The following is a 14628-nucleotide window of genomic DNA, read 5'->3' on the forward strand; positions in this document are numbered from 1 at the left end:
TGTTACTAAATGTATGACAAATATACATTGAGTACAGATCAAAGTTACATGAAAAAAATATGTAGACTACAAATAGAAATTAAATAATACAATAACATGGAAGCATTGAAACATTGAAAAACTATCCAATTCACAAAGCAGAAACACGAAAATTCACACACACAATATTAAAACTGAGTTTACTGCATCCATCATGAAATTTATATATGTTTTTAGATTCTTTCAACATTTGGCACTATTATATTAAACAAAAAAATATTAATAAAGGTTCAAGTTAATATTTTGTAATATATTGATAATAATTTATATTAATATTTAGTACACAATTTAAAATGTATGGATTATATTGTTATTTAATTGAGGTTAACATATTAAGTAAGTATGATTAAAATTACTGTAATACTTATTACTCAGTGCAATTTATCTGTTAATACACATAATACACCTTATTTAGTAATACAGTTTATATTTTGTCAACCACAAAATTAGACATTGAGAGATGGGCAATATTGTAAGAAATAGAGTAGATAAATTTAATTACAATTGTTATTTTATAAAGAATCACATTAAATGCATATTATCCCTATACCATTATCCAAAGTGATCAGTATAAATATTAATCAATAACTTATTACGGTATTATACTAATGCAGTATGAAAATAAAACACAAGGCATGGATACTTAACCGTTTTGATCTGTTTCTTTTAAAACAATACTGATATGATCTAAAGGTTGGACATGAAATCTGTATAGCCGGCACCTGTGGTGCAGTGGCTAGCACATGCACTAAGACACCAGGCATCCCGGGTTCGAATCCTGACCTGTGCATGGATGTTTGCGAGTGTCCATTATCAATTTCATCATATCATCACTCATTCCAACCTTCAAAAATTAGCCAAACGTGTCACAAAAGTGAAGTAAAATAAAGCAAATCAATCAATCAGTGAAATCTGTATATTTTGACTGATCAATGTTCTAAAAAAATTAAACTTTAATAATATTTATGTCTTATAGACTAACTTTTGACGACACATATACCAGTGTATGCCATCCGCTATACTTTCATGCAACAATGTTAAGAACATTAAATTCTACAATTTTATTGATAGCAGACGTAACTACCTGGTTTGAAAATCTTGTGTTTTATTTTCTTAACAAAGTTAACAATGGTAAAATTTATGCACAAATGTTCCAGTTAGTTAAAAATTTGATGAAAAAATACTCTTCTCTTCCTGAACTTACAACAATCTAACTCATCACTAGTATCTGGGCAATCAACCTTTCCATCACATCGAAAATGCTGAGGAATGCAGGGGCCATTTTCACAGCGGAATTCACCTCTCGCACAGGGTGAATTAGGTCTAGTTGCTTCACAACAGATTTAACATTGTTCATTTCAGTACATTTATATTTTAAATGACCATTTGCTTAGTGTGTTAAAGAACATTATAAAACATAGGTAAACCAAAAGTCACACTTCACAAATTAGCTTACAAGGAAAACAACATACAATTGATGTGAAATATCTTAGGACATGACTATGACATTAATACCTCTCAGGATGGAAAGTTATACAGTACTGACTTTTTAAGAGCACATGGACATGAAGAAAATAACCATAGGATGAATATAAAATTACAACAAAGATTTGTCCCCACACACACCATCCAAATTTACCCCAAAACTCAAATTCTTTCACATAGGGGCAATTTATTGGTATTTGATTTTCCTCGTATAACTTTCAAATGTAATTCAGTGAAATTTTATATGGACATGTCTTGTACGAGAAGCATGAAGACCTCGTAACAAATGTTGAAAGTGGTTGCCACCAGTATCATGCCTGGAAATGCCTCTCCATGTTACCGAAGGTATTCGTAATAGGCCTTCAATTTGTGCATGCATCACACGACTTGCAGTAGAGAGTAGCGCCACCATACTTGTACCCTTCTGTAACCAAGTTTCTCATACACCAATGTATGTCCATATCTAATTTCACTGAATTGCATACATTACTTTGAAATTTATATGATAAATATCAACGGCAGAGAGCGAGTGAAATGACTGGGAACATAAAAATTATTTTACAAATCACCTTCTCCACATAAAATATTCTACATAAATTTATGTTACCCAGCATATAATTACAAACAATGACAAAGCTCGATGCTTTGTCAACTATCAAAGTTTATCTCCAATGCACTCCTTTCTGCAGGCAGCTCTTTACTGTTTCTGAAGATACTGATTAGTTTGAAAAATCAAATAAAGAACTTGCAAGTGTCTGTACTTGTGTTCTGTGCATTTTATATTCATCCTAAAATTCAATGACAACAGCAAAATCTAAAGTTCTTCAATCAAGATTTTTTAACAGATAATATTGAGAAGTGAATATCTATCTACTGTTATGTTGGAAAAATAACTCTTGCACAACTTTTGTTTATGGACAAAGAAATAAATATTACTTACTTTTCTTTACATTTTTATTTGATTCATGGGATATTTCTCATATGCAGTTAACACTAAAGTGATAGATGGATCATAAATAAAATTACATCTGAAGTGACAAGCAACAGGTGATGCATGTTTCTTGAGAATTTCAGCAATCAAACACAAGTTTATGTGAACTGGCATGTTACAGTGTGAAACATTGCTGCTGGCTCGTTCCCAAGAGACATGTGTTGCCTGTCGCTAGTCACTTAAGTGTGAATTCTCCCTAAAAAACAAGAACAAAAAATATCACTTTGCACTTTTGGTGCAGATCTGTCTGTCTCTGTAGGTAATGGTAAGCAAGAAAATTGTATAAATAATTGTAGTTAACATAAAATACTTACCACAATTAGCTTCATCTGAATAATCTTGACAATCATACTTTTGGTCGCACACTAATGATTGCGGCACACACTGGTCTCCACTAATGCACTTGAATTCTCCCGAGCGGCATGTAAAGGGGGGTGGTGGTGTTACCAAAGATGGGCCTGAAAACATTTTTCATTCTAATATTAGCAAGCGTATACTTGAAATTCCTTGGTACCTGATTTCACTATTCTGCATATACCTTAAGTTATGATTAATTCCAATCTTGACCTATTTCCTTGGTATTTTGCCTAGAGCAAATGTAACAACTCCACAGCACAGAAATTTACAAACCTTATGCAGAGATTTTAAAAAATTAAAACCTAAATCACAATTCTAGAAAAAAAAAGACACTTGATTAATTGAAGGTTAATGCAGTTCCGAATTGAAATTCAGTAAGACACTGCAGCCGAGTATATGACAGCAGTAGCCTTGATACACTTTTCTAAAAACGACTACACTTGAAATTTTTGTTACACGTGTAGAGGCGAATTCACAAACAATTCAAAATTATTTAGAAATGAACAAAAATTAGTGTGAATAAGCTGCATGGATTCTTGTGTTTAAAAGTTGTTTTGCATGTAATGGCAAAGCAAGTAGCTATCATATGACATATTCTACACAAAGCATTATTAACAAAATAAACAATTCTGCTACATCAACCACCTATTCTACTTCTTTATTAATGCATAATGAACTATGTTATAATATACACAAAACTATGGTGCTATAATTAAATTGGAAAGGAATATATATAACGGATACTACGATGGATATAATTGGTAAAAATGACTTGGAATAGGAGAATAAGTAGGCAACAAAAGTTAAAAAGCATATCTATTGTAGAAATAAACAAAATTTACAAAATGAAGTTTTTTAAAAACCTGGCAAAAATTTATTAAATCAATCTCTGTAATTTTCTGCAAATGTAGATATTAACTAGATATTTTATTCAAACCACATTTCAAAATTAACAAGAGATGGTACTTTTAAAATGAAAGGAAATATTAAAATTTTGTAATGTATTTTCCACACAAAGTATATATCGGTAAGTTATAATGATTACATATATCTGTAGATTATAATAAGGTAATTTGTATTTGTATTGTACGCATAGGTACATTTAATTTACTTGAATAACATACCACAGTTCCACTCATCACTTCCATCAACGCAGTCGTATCTCCTGTCACATCTCTTTGACAGATCAACGCATTCTCGAGTACGACATTGGAATTCATATGTTCTACAGCCTGAAGGAAAAATTCAGTTCATTCTTTACTGTGCTCTTTATATATATTACAAACTTTACCCTAGAACTTTGCATATATATTGCTTCTTCATATTTATTTTTACTTATGTTGAGATACTTATTTACGAATATATGTTTGAGGCTAATATTTTTAGATTTGAATTTACATTACCTTAGCTTCGTCACATTATTTCTTATTTAATTCTTTTAGTTTTAGTAAAGGAAGGCTGGTCATTTTTTAAGATGCACTCTTAATGTTGAAAATTCTAAAAATTATGGGTTGATATCACTTTGAATTGTACCAATCCCAGTGCTCATAACTCTTACGGATATCCATCAATACAGATACTTGAACAAAGTAACAAGTTAAAGGGAGTCAGAATATTTACATCTAAGTTTTCCAAACTAGGAGGGCAGTTCAAAAAGTTTCAATATCCATATAGAAATAATTCATGTAGGAACACAAACTTATGTAAGTTGAATAGGTACAACCTTGTGTATGTTGTGTGTCAAATATGACTACAGTTGAATAATTACTGTGTCTGTGCCAGGTGTTTCAATGAATGAAGGTGCGACAATGCACAAATTGGAATACAGAGCAGTGATCAGAATCCTCTTTCTGCAAGGCAAAGCACACAAATAAATCCATGAGTAAACGTTTGCTGTATATGGTGAAGAGTGTCCATCCTATAGTGTTGTTGCTGAAAGCAAAGAAAGTTCAAAACAGTGGAAGCATTGTGATTCCCCCCTACTAAAAAGGCCAAGGTCAAAGTGTCTGCCAAGAAGGTGATGTTATCATTTTTTTTTTTTTTTAAATGAATGTGGTGTTATCCTTCCGAAAGTCCACACAATTACTGGGGACTATTATGCAGACCTTCTGGCCAAATTACGTGAAAATATTAAAATTTGCAGGAGAGGAATGCTGTCTAAAGATGTGCTCATCCTGCACGACAATGCACCTGCCCATGCATCTCATAGTGTTCTCGTCAAAGCACGTGAGTGTGGCTATGATATTTTGCCTCATCCTCCATATTCCCTGGATCTTGCTCCTTCCGATTTCTTCCTCTTCCCTAATATGAAGAAGTTTTTGCAGAGCAAGCATTTTCAAGATGCCAATGACGTCATATCCGTGACAGAGACGTGGCTAAACACCCAATCTCCAACGTTTTACAAAGATGGTATTCGCAAGTGTTTGTAATGGTGTGAGAAATGTGTAACATTGGGTGGTGACTATGTAGAAAAGAATCTTTCTGCCCAGTTTCAACTTTCTCAGACATTTTGAACTAGGTGAATATGGAAACTTTTTTAAACTCCCCTTGTTTACCCTGTCAATCTAACAGAAATTTGCTTTAAAATATTCATAATTTCACATCAGATAAATATTTAATTGCAAAATTAATTTCTCCCCATAATACTGTCACAAATATAATGAAAATTATACATTTTGCTTACCTCCAGGATAATTAGAATTTTCAAAAAATGCTGCGCAGATTCTGAATGACACCTGCACTCAGACTGGTATTGTTATTACTCAGGTCTACTAAAAATACTCACGAAGCCTTCTAATGTTTTTGTAAATGTTACCTTGCATCATTATGGTACGGAGAAGGTTCTCAACTTCGGAGGAAATAGTAAAAATTATTTTCCCAGTTATGTATATCAACAGAACTCAAGCTTAAGTGAAGGATTTGCTTTTACCTTTGGTGTGAGTGGTCCTGGGTTAGATTCTTGGTAGGTACCCCCCCCCCCCAACCTTTTCTTGTGATGATCAAGTATTATAAGGACAATGAGAGCTGTCTACAAATCGAAACCTCCTAATGAACTGACCCATATTATTTTACCTTTCTTCTTTCAAATTAATGTACGAAGTTTTGGATCTGTGCAAATCTCAGTGTTTTTTTCCTTTGTCTCATAACATAATTAGCACATTTTGAGACTGCAGAGCCATCTGAGTAAAATTCAAATTGTAATAGAAACAGCCTTCCAATCTATAACTAGTTTTTTTTTTAAATTCTATTCAAAATTGTTATGTCAACAATCTCATATTTATCTTATTTTTAAACTTGTTTTTTAATATTTGTTTAATTGCTCTTAAGCACAACAAGGTTTACAGTGCATACTTTTAAAATATACTTATTAAATATATATATACTGCTGCAAGTACATTAATTACTGTATAACCAAAATATTGCTAAATTAATCCAATAATATTTCATACAATGGCAGACAAAAATTAATATTCTCTTTTAAATATATACACATATTGATAACAGTACATAAGAATCAGAAAATTTTAATTCGTAAGTTTTTTTTTGTTATATAGGTAAGAAAATTTCAGAAGAATGTAGTGTTAAAAATTAATAGTTTAAAGATGACACATGAAGGAATAGTTGGTTAATATTTTTTATTAAATAGTATTGGTGATGAGTTTCATAGAGATAAAATTAATTTTACCTCATTTTCTTCATTTTGTGCACTCTTCATTTTCACTTAAGCTATGAGTAGATTGAAAATTATCCCAAAATTATGAATATATAGTGACCTAACCATATTATTGTGTGTATTTTAATATGTATTTCCTGTAAGCTTTATGTTTAATTATTTATTTGTCATATGTAAATATGATTAACAAAATCTGGGATTTTTAGCTTCAATATAAAAACATATTGTCAATTGAATATCTTTTGTAGATTATTAAATACATATCCAATCGATGTTTTGTTGTAGTTGCCTTGCCAACTGTCGAGATCAAAGCCAATAGTGGAAAATGTTACTGAGAAAAATAAAGCAAGGAAAATTGTTAGAGGATAATTAGAAAATGTTAATCAAAATGAAAAAAAAATAATGAAACAGTATGGAAGAAGAAAAAGTAAATATTATAATCATTTTAATAAACTAAGAAAAAGCAAATATCTCAACTGAACATTGAAAATTGAGCAAATAAGTGTTAGTATTTTATAAAGGAAGACAGAAGTTTTAAGGAAGGATTCTACTTGAAGATTACCAAAAATGATAAGCCTAGCCCATTCAATACATATTTCAAGAAGCAATTTTGTATGCTGGATAAAATCATATTTCCTTTCCAGATTCACTCAATCATTAACTAGTATAGAAACGTAAATATATAGATTATACATACAGGGAGGTACATAGAATGTTATATAATTCATATATCTGATTGAAAAACTATAACAGGACTATCGGTGTTTCAAACTAAGTAAGCAAGTGCTGTACTTCATGGAAATTAAGCTAAATAGCAATATGATTTGTTCTCAGCATATTTTAATTTTTTTTTCAATAAATGATGGGTGGGATTCAAATTTTAATCCATGTATAAATTTTCAATAGTAAATGAATTTTAATTATATTTTTCTTCAGTTGTTTCTTAACATTCCTTCTAGTTTCATACCAATTCAAATTATCTTTATGTAAGAAGCATATTTATGCATTTTAAAAATCAATAATCTCATACAATACAATTAGTCATTCATAAATTGCCTTATATGGATCATTTCATAATACTCTAAATTAATCAAATTTTTAATGTGTTCCATTGATTGAGCTAGGTTTTTTATGCATGGCAATTACATTTGTAACAATAGTTCATCTTATAGTAGCCCTACTAGGTGGGTGGAAATATTTCATACATTTAAGATGATTTTTTTTATCTAAATACTAATAGATAAATACTAACAAGAAACTAGACATCAAATATCCATAAATAAATTATAGAAGACTAGAATTACTGTCACATTGATTGATAATCTACAACTATTATTTTCTCTTTGACTTGGTGTTTAAATACTACATCATCTACAACTAGAATTATTTCAAGTCACAATCTACTATAATATCAGTCTACTATGTACCCATGTCAAACAGTAATATAATTACAGGATATTAATAATAATACAAAAGAATGACAATATTGGCTTATATATTTCAAATAAAAATAATTAAAACAAATGAATAATATACAGAGTGATGACAAATTATTGAATGCATTTCAGTGATGAATAGTAAAGAACCAAAGAATTTATTCAACTGTAGATACAAAAAAATGGGATATTTCAGTTGCCACATAGGAAGTAACAGTGTATTACAGTATTTTGAAATTTCAATTGTTCTTTTTTTATAAAAAAATCTGCTAATAGCAATGCCAATGGTTAAGCTGTTCTGAGAGTTGATGGAATATAGAGTTGGATATTATTTGCTTAATTTACTCTTCATTACTGAAATATATTCAATAATTTGTGATCAGACTGTATAGAGAGAAGTATGAATCGATAAAATTTTCTGGCAATGAGACAGTTACAGCAAAGAAATGCCACTGCAATATAAAATGCATATGTGTTAAAATCATCTAAATCATGATTATCCTGTTCTTATATTTTTTGACATCGCATGCATATAATTCCCATGTGACATGCAGTGGATACCATTCTCCAACTACCACAATATCAATTAGTGCGTTGTAATATTATTTGCTTCACTACAACTAAAAGCTTGATAATTGTATCCCATAACCTGTTCCACTACTTGATTAACTAAAACAACAATGTAGTATTGTTCCCCACATGCACACTACTCTAGTTGCAAACATTATAATCGTGGAAATTTAATTTTTCAAGTTCTGTGGAAAAATATGTGCTTAATGTTTGATAAAATATTACAAGAGTCATATTAATGATTTGGAAAAAAAATGTTGGTTCTCAGACGAGATGATGCAGATGGATAAAAGTTATACAATTTCATGAATATGTCATAGATAAATGGGACAAAAATTTTACAATTAGTAAGTTGATTTGGTACATCATCACTGTTCCCATACGTCTTATCTATATATGTGCGTATGTGTGTGAGTATGTAAAGGATAATATTTGTTGGATTGCAAGGAATTTTCATACTCCCAGTTTTACATTCTGCACATGAGTATCTTTGATTCTAATAACCAAAAAAATATGTAAGATGCTGCAGCTAGACTTGTTGACATTTTACTTACTGACAATCTATTCATTGAATAAAGGGCAATATTGTACAAATATGGTTATTGTATTGATAAATGATTCTCTCCAAATGTGATGTAAATAATGTTGGGTTTCCTTTGAGAGTACATTGGTTTATGTTTGGATGTACAGGAAAAGCATGTCGAAGGAGTAAATATGAAAAGAATTGCATTCATTCACATTAATTAGTTGAGTCTGTTGTTGATAAATTGAGAAGAAAATTGATTGATTTGGTGTTTTTAAGTCCATTTTATGCACAGTAAGGCTAATCGAGACTGGACCTAGAGTTTAAAGTGGGATCCGAACGTGCCTCCACCAGGAATTGAATCCGAGACCCATTGATTACAAGGCTACAATGCTACCACTGCACCATAGGGGAGTCCCTGAGTAGAAGAAAACGTTTCACATATAGACGACATCAATCAATAGTTCAAGAAATAATTTTCAATGGGGTTGTTAAGGATGGGCAAGGAAAAATTCTGAGGACATGATAATTTCCCAATATGTTCATGTATCAACTCATTAACAAGCTTCATAGTATGATATAGCTTGATTTGTTATGATGTGGTAATGACATGCAGATTTTTCTTATGAAAGAAATCGATGACAAATACAATTCAATGATTTACATCTTGAAGCATAAGTTATCATATACTAAGTCACTAAAATCAAAATTCTACCACCTTGGTGTATGAATAAACTTATGCTGTAAAATGACCACACAGAAAAGGATCAGAGTTCTGAAGAGAGATGACAAAAGTTTGTATTTTCTATTTGTGACTTTCTTAATAAGCAATATAAATTTGATGCTGTCAAGTCATGAGCACTAGTTGTAGGCTGTGTAAAAGACATTTTATTTATTTTATGTGAAGCAGATTCAAAAAGTTACAGGTATTCCATCATTGCAGTTCAAATCGATGACACATGGTAGTTACCCTTGCATTTCATGTGGCAGTTGGTGATGGGATTGCATTGCTCAATATAGAGACAAACACTGACAAGTACATAGAAATGTCAGTGAATGGCATACCCTTTTCATAAATTTTCCCCTTTTTAATATTGTGTGATTTTACCTTCTACTTCTCCCTCAACTACTCTTCCCTTTCCACTCCCCCTAGAGAGAGAGAGAAAGAAAGAAAGAGAAAGAGAAAAAAAAGAGAGAGAGAAAGAAAAAGAGAGAGAGAGAGAGAGAGCGAGAGAGAGAGAGAGAGAAAGAGAGAGAGAGAGAAAGAGAGAGAGATTGAGAGTGACATACTTCCTGACAAACCTATATTTCCTGACATACTTCCTGACAAACCTAAAATTTATTAACCAACACATTAAGTTACTACACATCCACCACTGTAAGGTAGGTTTTTAATTATTGTTTATTGATTTAGGCTTATTTTCCTTCGCTAACATAGTGTGAGTCATCATATGATGAAAATGATAAGAGCGACACAAAGAACACGATGCCCTGGCTGGGATTCAAACTCGACACCTCTGGCATCGTAGGAATTTACACACAGCTGTTTCACTGAAGAGGATGGATGCAGTAGAGTAAGAGGTTACAATGCACAAGGAATGGGAATAAGGCCAAGGGGGAGACCAAGATGTTGGTGGAAAGAACAGATAGTGGAGAGTGTTAGGAGAAGAGGACAAGATTGGAACACCGTGGAAAGAGAGGAATGGTGGAAGACCAGGAAAAAATGGAGAGGCTTGACTTCTATGCCAACCCAGCCAGACGCAGGAAACTGCGAAGGATGATGATGATGATGTTTCACTCAATAGTGTGTCTCTGGATTGAGAAATGCTACCACGTTACTAACAGCCATGAAGCACCACAAGAAAGAAGGATTACATCTCTTCATGTATCTCTTGAAACTGACAGAACGATTCTGCAAACTTTTTGAGTCTACCTTGTATATTTACTGGATGTGCACAAAGTATGACAGAAACATAAAATAATATCATAGCCTTAAGCAAAGAATAATGCAATAAAACAAAAACAAATAAACATCAGTAAGTAGCCGAAAGCCTCTCCCTTAATTAAGTGACGCACACACAAACATATAGATAAAAAGGCATATAATGCAATTTATACCAATACAATTCAGTTCGTCTGAGAGATCGGCACAATCAAAGTAACCATCGCAATGGCGAGCCAGAAGAATACACTCTCCGTTATCACACCTGAACTGATCTGCTAAACAAACACCTGGGAGTAAACAGAAGCAAGAAGCAAATGAAGGGTAGCACTGCATCATCACACACTAAGTGTATACAGCACTAATTATTTTGCCACCACCACTACCCCAAAAAGGTCACACTCTTTTGTTTTTTTATGAAAAAAAAATTGCAAGCTGAACGTATGTTATTACTGGACAAACTAGTAGAAATTTCATATCATAATAAAGAGGTTTTCTCTGGATATTAGCCAGGTTATTTCTGGCAAGGCTTCTGAGCTTGCGAGAGCTAATGTCACTCATATCTGCAGGGATGCATCAGAGGTAAGTGTTTATGTACAGCAAAACGACAATTTTACGTTCTCGGATTTTACATTATTCCACATTATACATTCAATCTTGATGGTCGTAACATAGTAAAAGGCAGGGCTCGAAAAATCCCGGTCGCCAGGTTGCCATGGTGACTGAAAATTTCAGCCTGGCAACTGTGATGTTTTGCTGTAATATTGCCGTTTTTTCAAATTTGCATGTACGAAATTTTGAAGATTTGGTAAAAATGTCACATGCGGGAAATGGATTTCTTCAAATTTACAGGAGAAAGTACTTACGGAACTGAGTTTCTGTGTAATTTCGGAAGTTCGTAGAAGTGTTTTCTCGCATTTTTCAAACTATTTTGCCGCTAAATCATGTATTTTTCTATAAAAATGTCCGTCCGATGCACGAAAGCTGTTGCTTGCATTTCCATCCATGTACTTGAACCGGATGTTGCGAGCATCTGATGATGCAATCCCCAGTAAGTGTTTCCAAACACACAAGTTTTTTTCACTATATTGCCCAACGTAAAGCAACCTAACCTTACGTGATGGTGAATGGGGCTATCATGAATTGTTTTTGGGGCTATTCATGGATGGTCATAATATCCCGAATGGTTTTTGGGCTATGCGTGAATGGTTTTTGGGGCTATGCATGAATGGTTTTTGGGGCTATGCAGGAATGGTTTTTGGGGCTATTCATGGGTGGTCATACTATCCCCAAATGGTTTTTGGGGCTATGCAGGAATGGTTTTTGGGGATATGCGGGAATTTTTCTGTTAAGAAGGTTGAAACACTGCTTTGCCATTTGAAACACAATGCTGGTCTAGATTTGCCTGCAATTTTGTGTGTTCAGGAAGCAAAAAAGAACCAACAATAATTACTCGATATGTCGACAATAGATACTAATTTAATTGAAAAAAGCTAAATCCGTTGTTAAACAATCTTTCGCAATGCAGAATAGGTAAGTATGAATGTAAAAAAGTAGAGAATAAACGAGTTAGAGCGATTTCCCGCATATGACAGTTTTACTGAAGATTCTAAGTTCAATTTGCAGTACAGTATAAATTATTTTTTTATCAACGTTGTGAACATTCCATGGAATCAGTAACAATTTCTTACTCTTGTCCCCCACCCCTTTCTTCCCACTTTGTCTTCGCAGGTACTTCATAATTAAATGCTCACATGATTCAGCCATGTTTTGAATTCAGTGATGCTGCTCAGCTTCTTATAGTATGCACAATTGCTAGTGGGTGGTTTCCTGGCACCTGATTTTCAGAGCTGGCACCTAGCTCTGAGGAAGATTTTTCGAGCACTGGTAATGAAAATTTTCTTCGATTTTACATTTTCCTGCATCTTAAGTTTCTTCAGCTTGGTCCTCTGAAAAACGTAAAATTGAGGTTTCACCGTATTTGTGTGGGAGAAAGATAATTTGGTGTCATATCTCAAACAGCTGTGCTTCCAGCCTGACAAATCTCTGAACTTCAATCCCTGAATATGAGTGTGCCATCACCTCTCAAGAGGCTCTGGAACCCATCAGGAAATCACCTGAATGATATCCTGAAAAAAAGTTATCATTCGTTGCCAGGAAAGCTTGAAGAATTATACCAATAACTTATGTTCTTCCAATCCAATGTTAAATTGAAAATGTTTCTAGAGGAGCATTAATGATTCATTAGCTTGCTTAATTAATGTACGTAAGTACATTAATGAAATGGGTCTCGCCTGACAAAAATCTACTGCAAAATTATTTACTTTACAAGATGTGGGTGTGTGAATTATACCTTTGTATTCATAATAATAATAGGGCTGGACCAACAAGAAATTTTGTCTGATACCAATCAAGTCCCAATATAAAATTTACTGATACCAATAACCGATCCAATAAAAAATTCCAGATGGTTCATTGACCTTCTTAACAATTGTATGTTACCTGATGAACCAAGCATTTGAAATGCAAAAGAAGCTGCATATTTAGATATTTACTTTAAAAAAATATGGAATGGAGATTACATGTTTACATCCATAAAAAGTTAACAAAAGGGCACAATATTGCACTAAATTGTAAGATACTAATAGATATATCGGATCAAGCTGATAAAATGATATGCCTACATCAGCATAGAGTACAGATTAATGTCACATCCCTAAGGAAAAATAACAAAATGACAGAATTTTGCATTAATTACAAGCTATTTATAGATACCAGATGTGGAAAAATATCAGTAATTTTACCCTAAAACTGAGAGAATAATGATTAATATATCCTATTCCTACTTTTAAGATTTTACAAGTTATTAATTCTTCTGAAATGCCTATAATTACAGGTTGTTTGTACAACAATTCCTGAATTAATATTGAAGATGAAAGCTCATTACATAAGGCTACGATGAAAAAATATTTCACTCAAGTCTCTAAAAAAAAGTCATAATGACTGTCAATTAGCACTAATTAATAGTTCTATTCATAATCCACAGATTTGTCATATAGGGTATCATAACTATTTCAATCACATTATTTGAACAAAAAGTGAAAAGGAAATGTTCAGCTCATTGTAGACATTTGCAACATTTTAATTGAAAAATTGAAAAATAGAAGTATTTTCTTGTATCTATAAAGCACAATGAAAAAATTTTCATAGTAGTTATAAATAAATGTTATGCATACACACACATTACAATTATTACTTAAAACCATATCTGATTATATTATACCAATTTCAAGAAATCTAGACGTGTATCCACACAATTTTATTGCAATATTATTCATGATACTGTGACATTTGAAAAATTTCCAATGGGGGAGGGGGGAGGCGGACTTCTAATAACTAGGTTAGCATAACTACCCTTCGACCCTTTTTAACTACTGGCAAGGTTTGTAAGTCAGCAAAATCACAAAACTGAAAAGAAAAGTTATAATTTAAATGCTCAATATCTTGGTGGTTTCATTGATTCTTTCACTATCATTTCTATTTGAATCATAGACAAATATGTAACCTTGATATATCCTATATTAAAACTGTTTTCTAGTGATTAATTAGTTT

The 14628-nt window shown here is 32.4% G+C and overlaps 1 protein-coding gene across 19 annotated transcripts in view; it reads right to left on the minus strand.

Moving 5' to 3' along the window:
* The window catches only part of trol (terribly reduced optic lobes), a 1072318-nt gene that overhangs the window by 247344 nt on the left and 810346 nt on the right, over positions 1-14628 (minus strand). For 16 of the 19 annotated variants that reach the window (XM_083114888.1, XM_083114893.1, XM_083114886.1 and 13 more), the window contains 3 exons: positions 11193-11306; positions 3997-4104; positions 2830-2973 (listed from right to left, as the gene is read on the minus strand). In XM_083114888.1, the coding sequence (XP_082971014.1) occupies positions 2830-2973; positions 3997-4104; positions 11193-11306 (366 nt within the window). The remainder of the gene's footprint in view (positions 1-2829; positions 2974-3996; positions 4105-11192; positions 11307-14628) is intronic. The other 3 variants (XM_083114883.1, XM_083114881.1, XM_083114891.1) reach the window with 3 other exon arrangements.

Source organism: Lepisma saccharinum, chromosome 29, assembly GCF_977018435.1.
Source record: "Lepisma saccharinum chromosome 29, izLepSacc3.1, whole genome shotgun sequence".
Lineage (NCBI taxonomy): Eukaryota > Metazoa > Arthropoda > Insecta > Zygentoma > Lepismatidae > Lepisma > Lepisma saccharinum.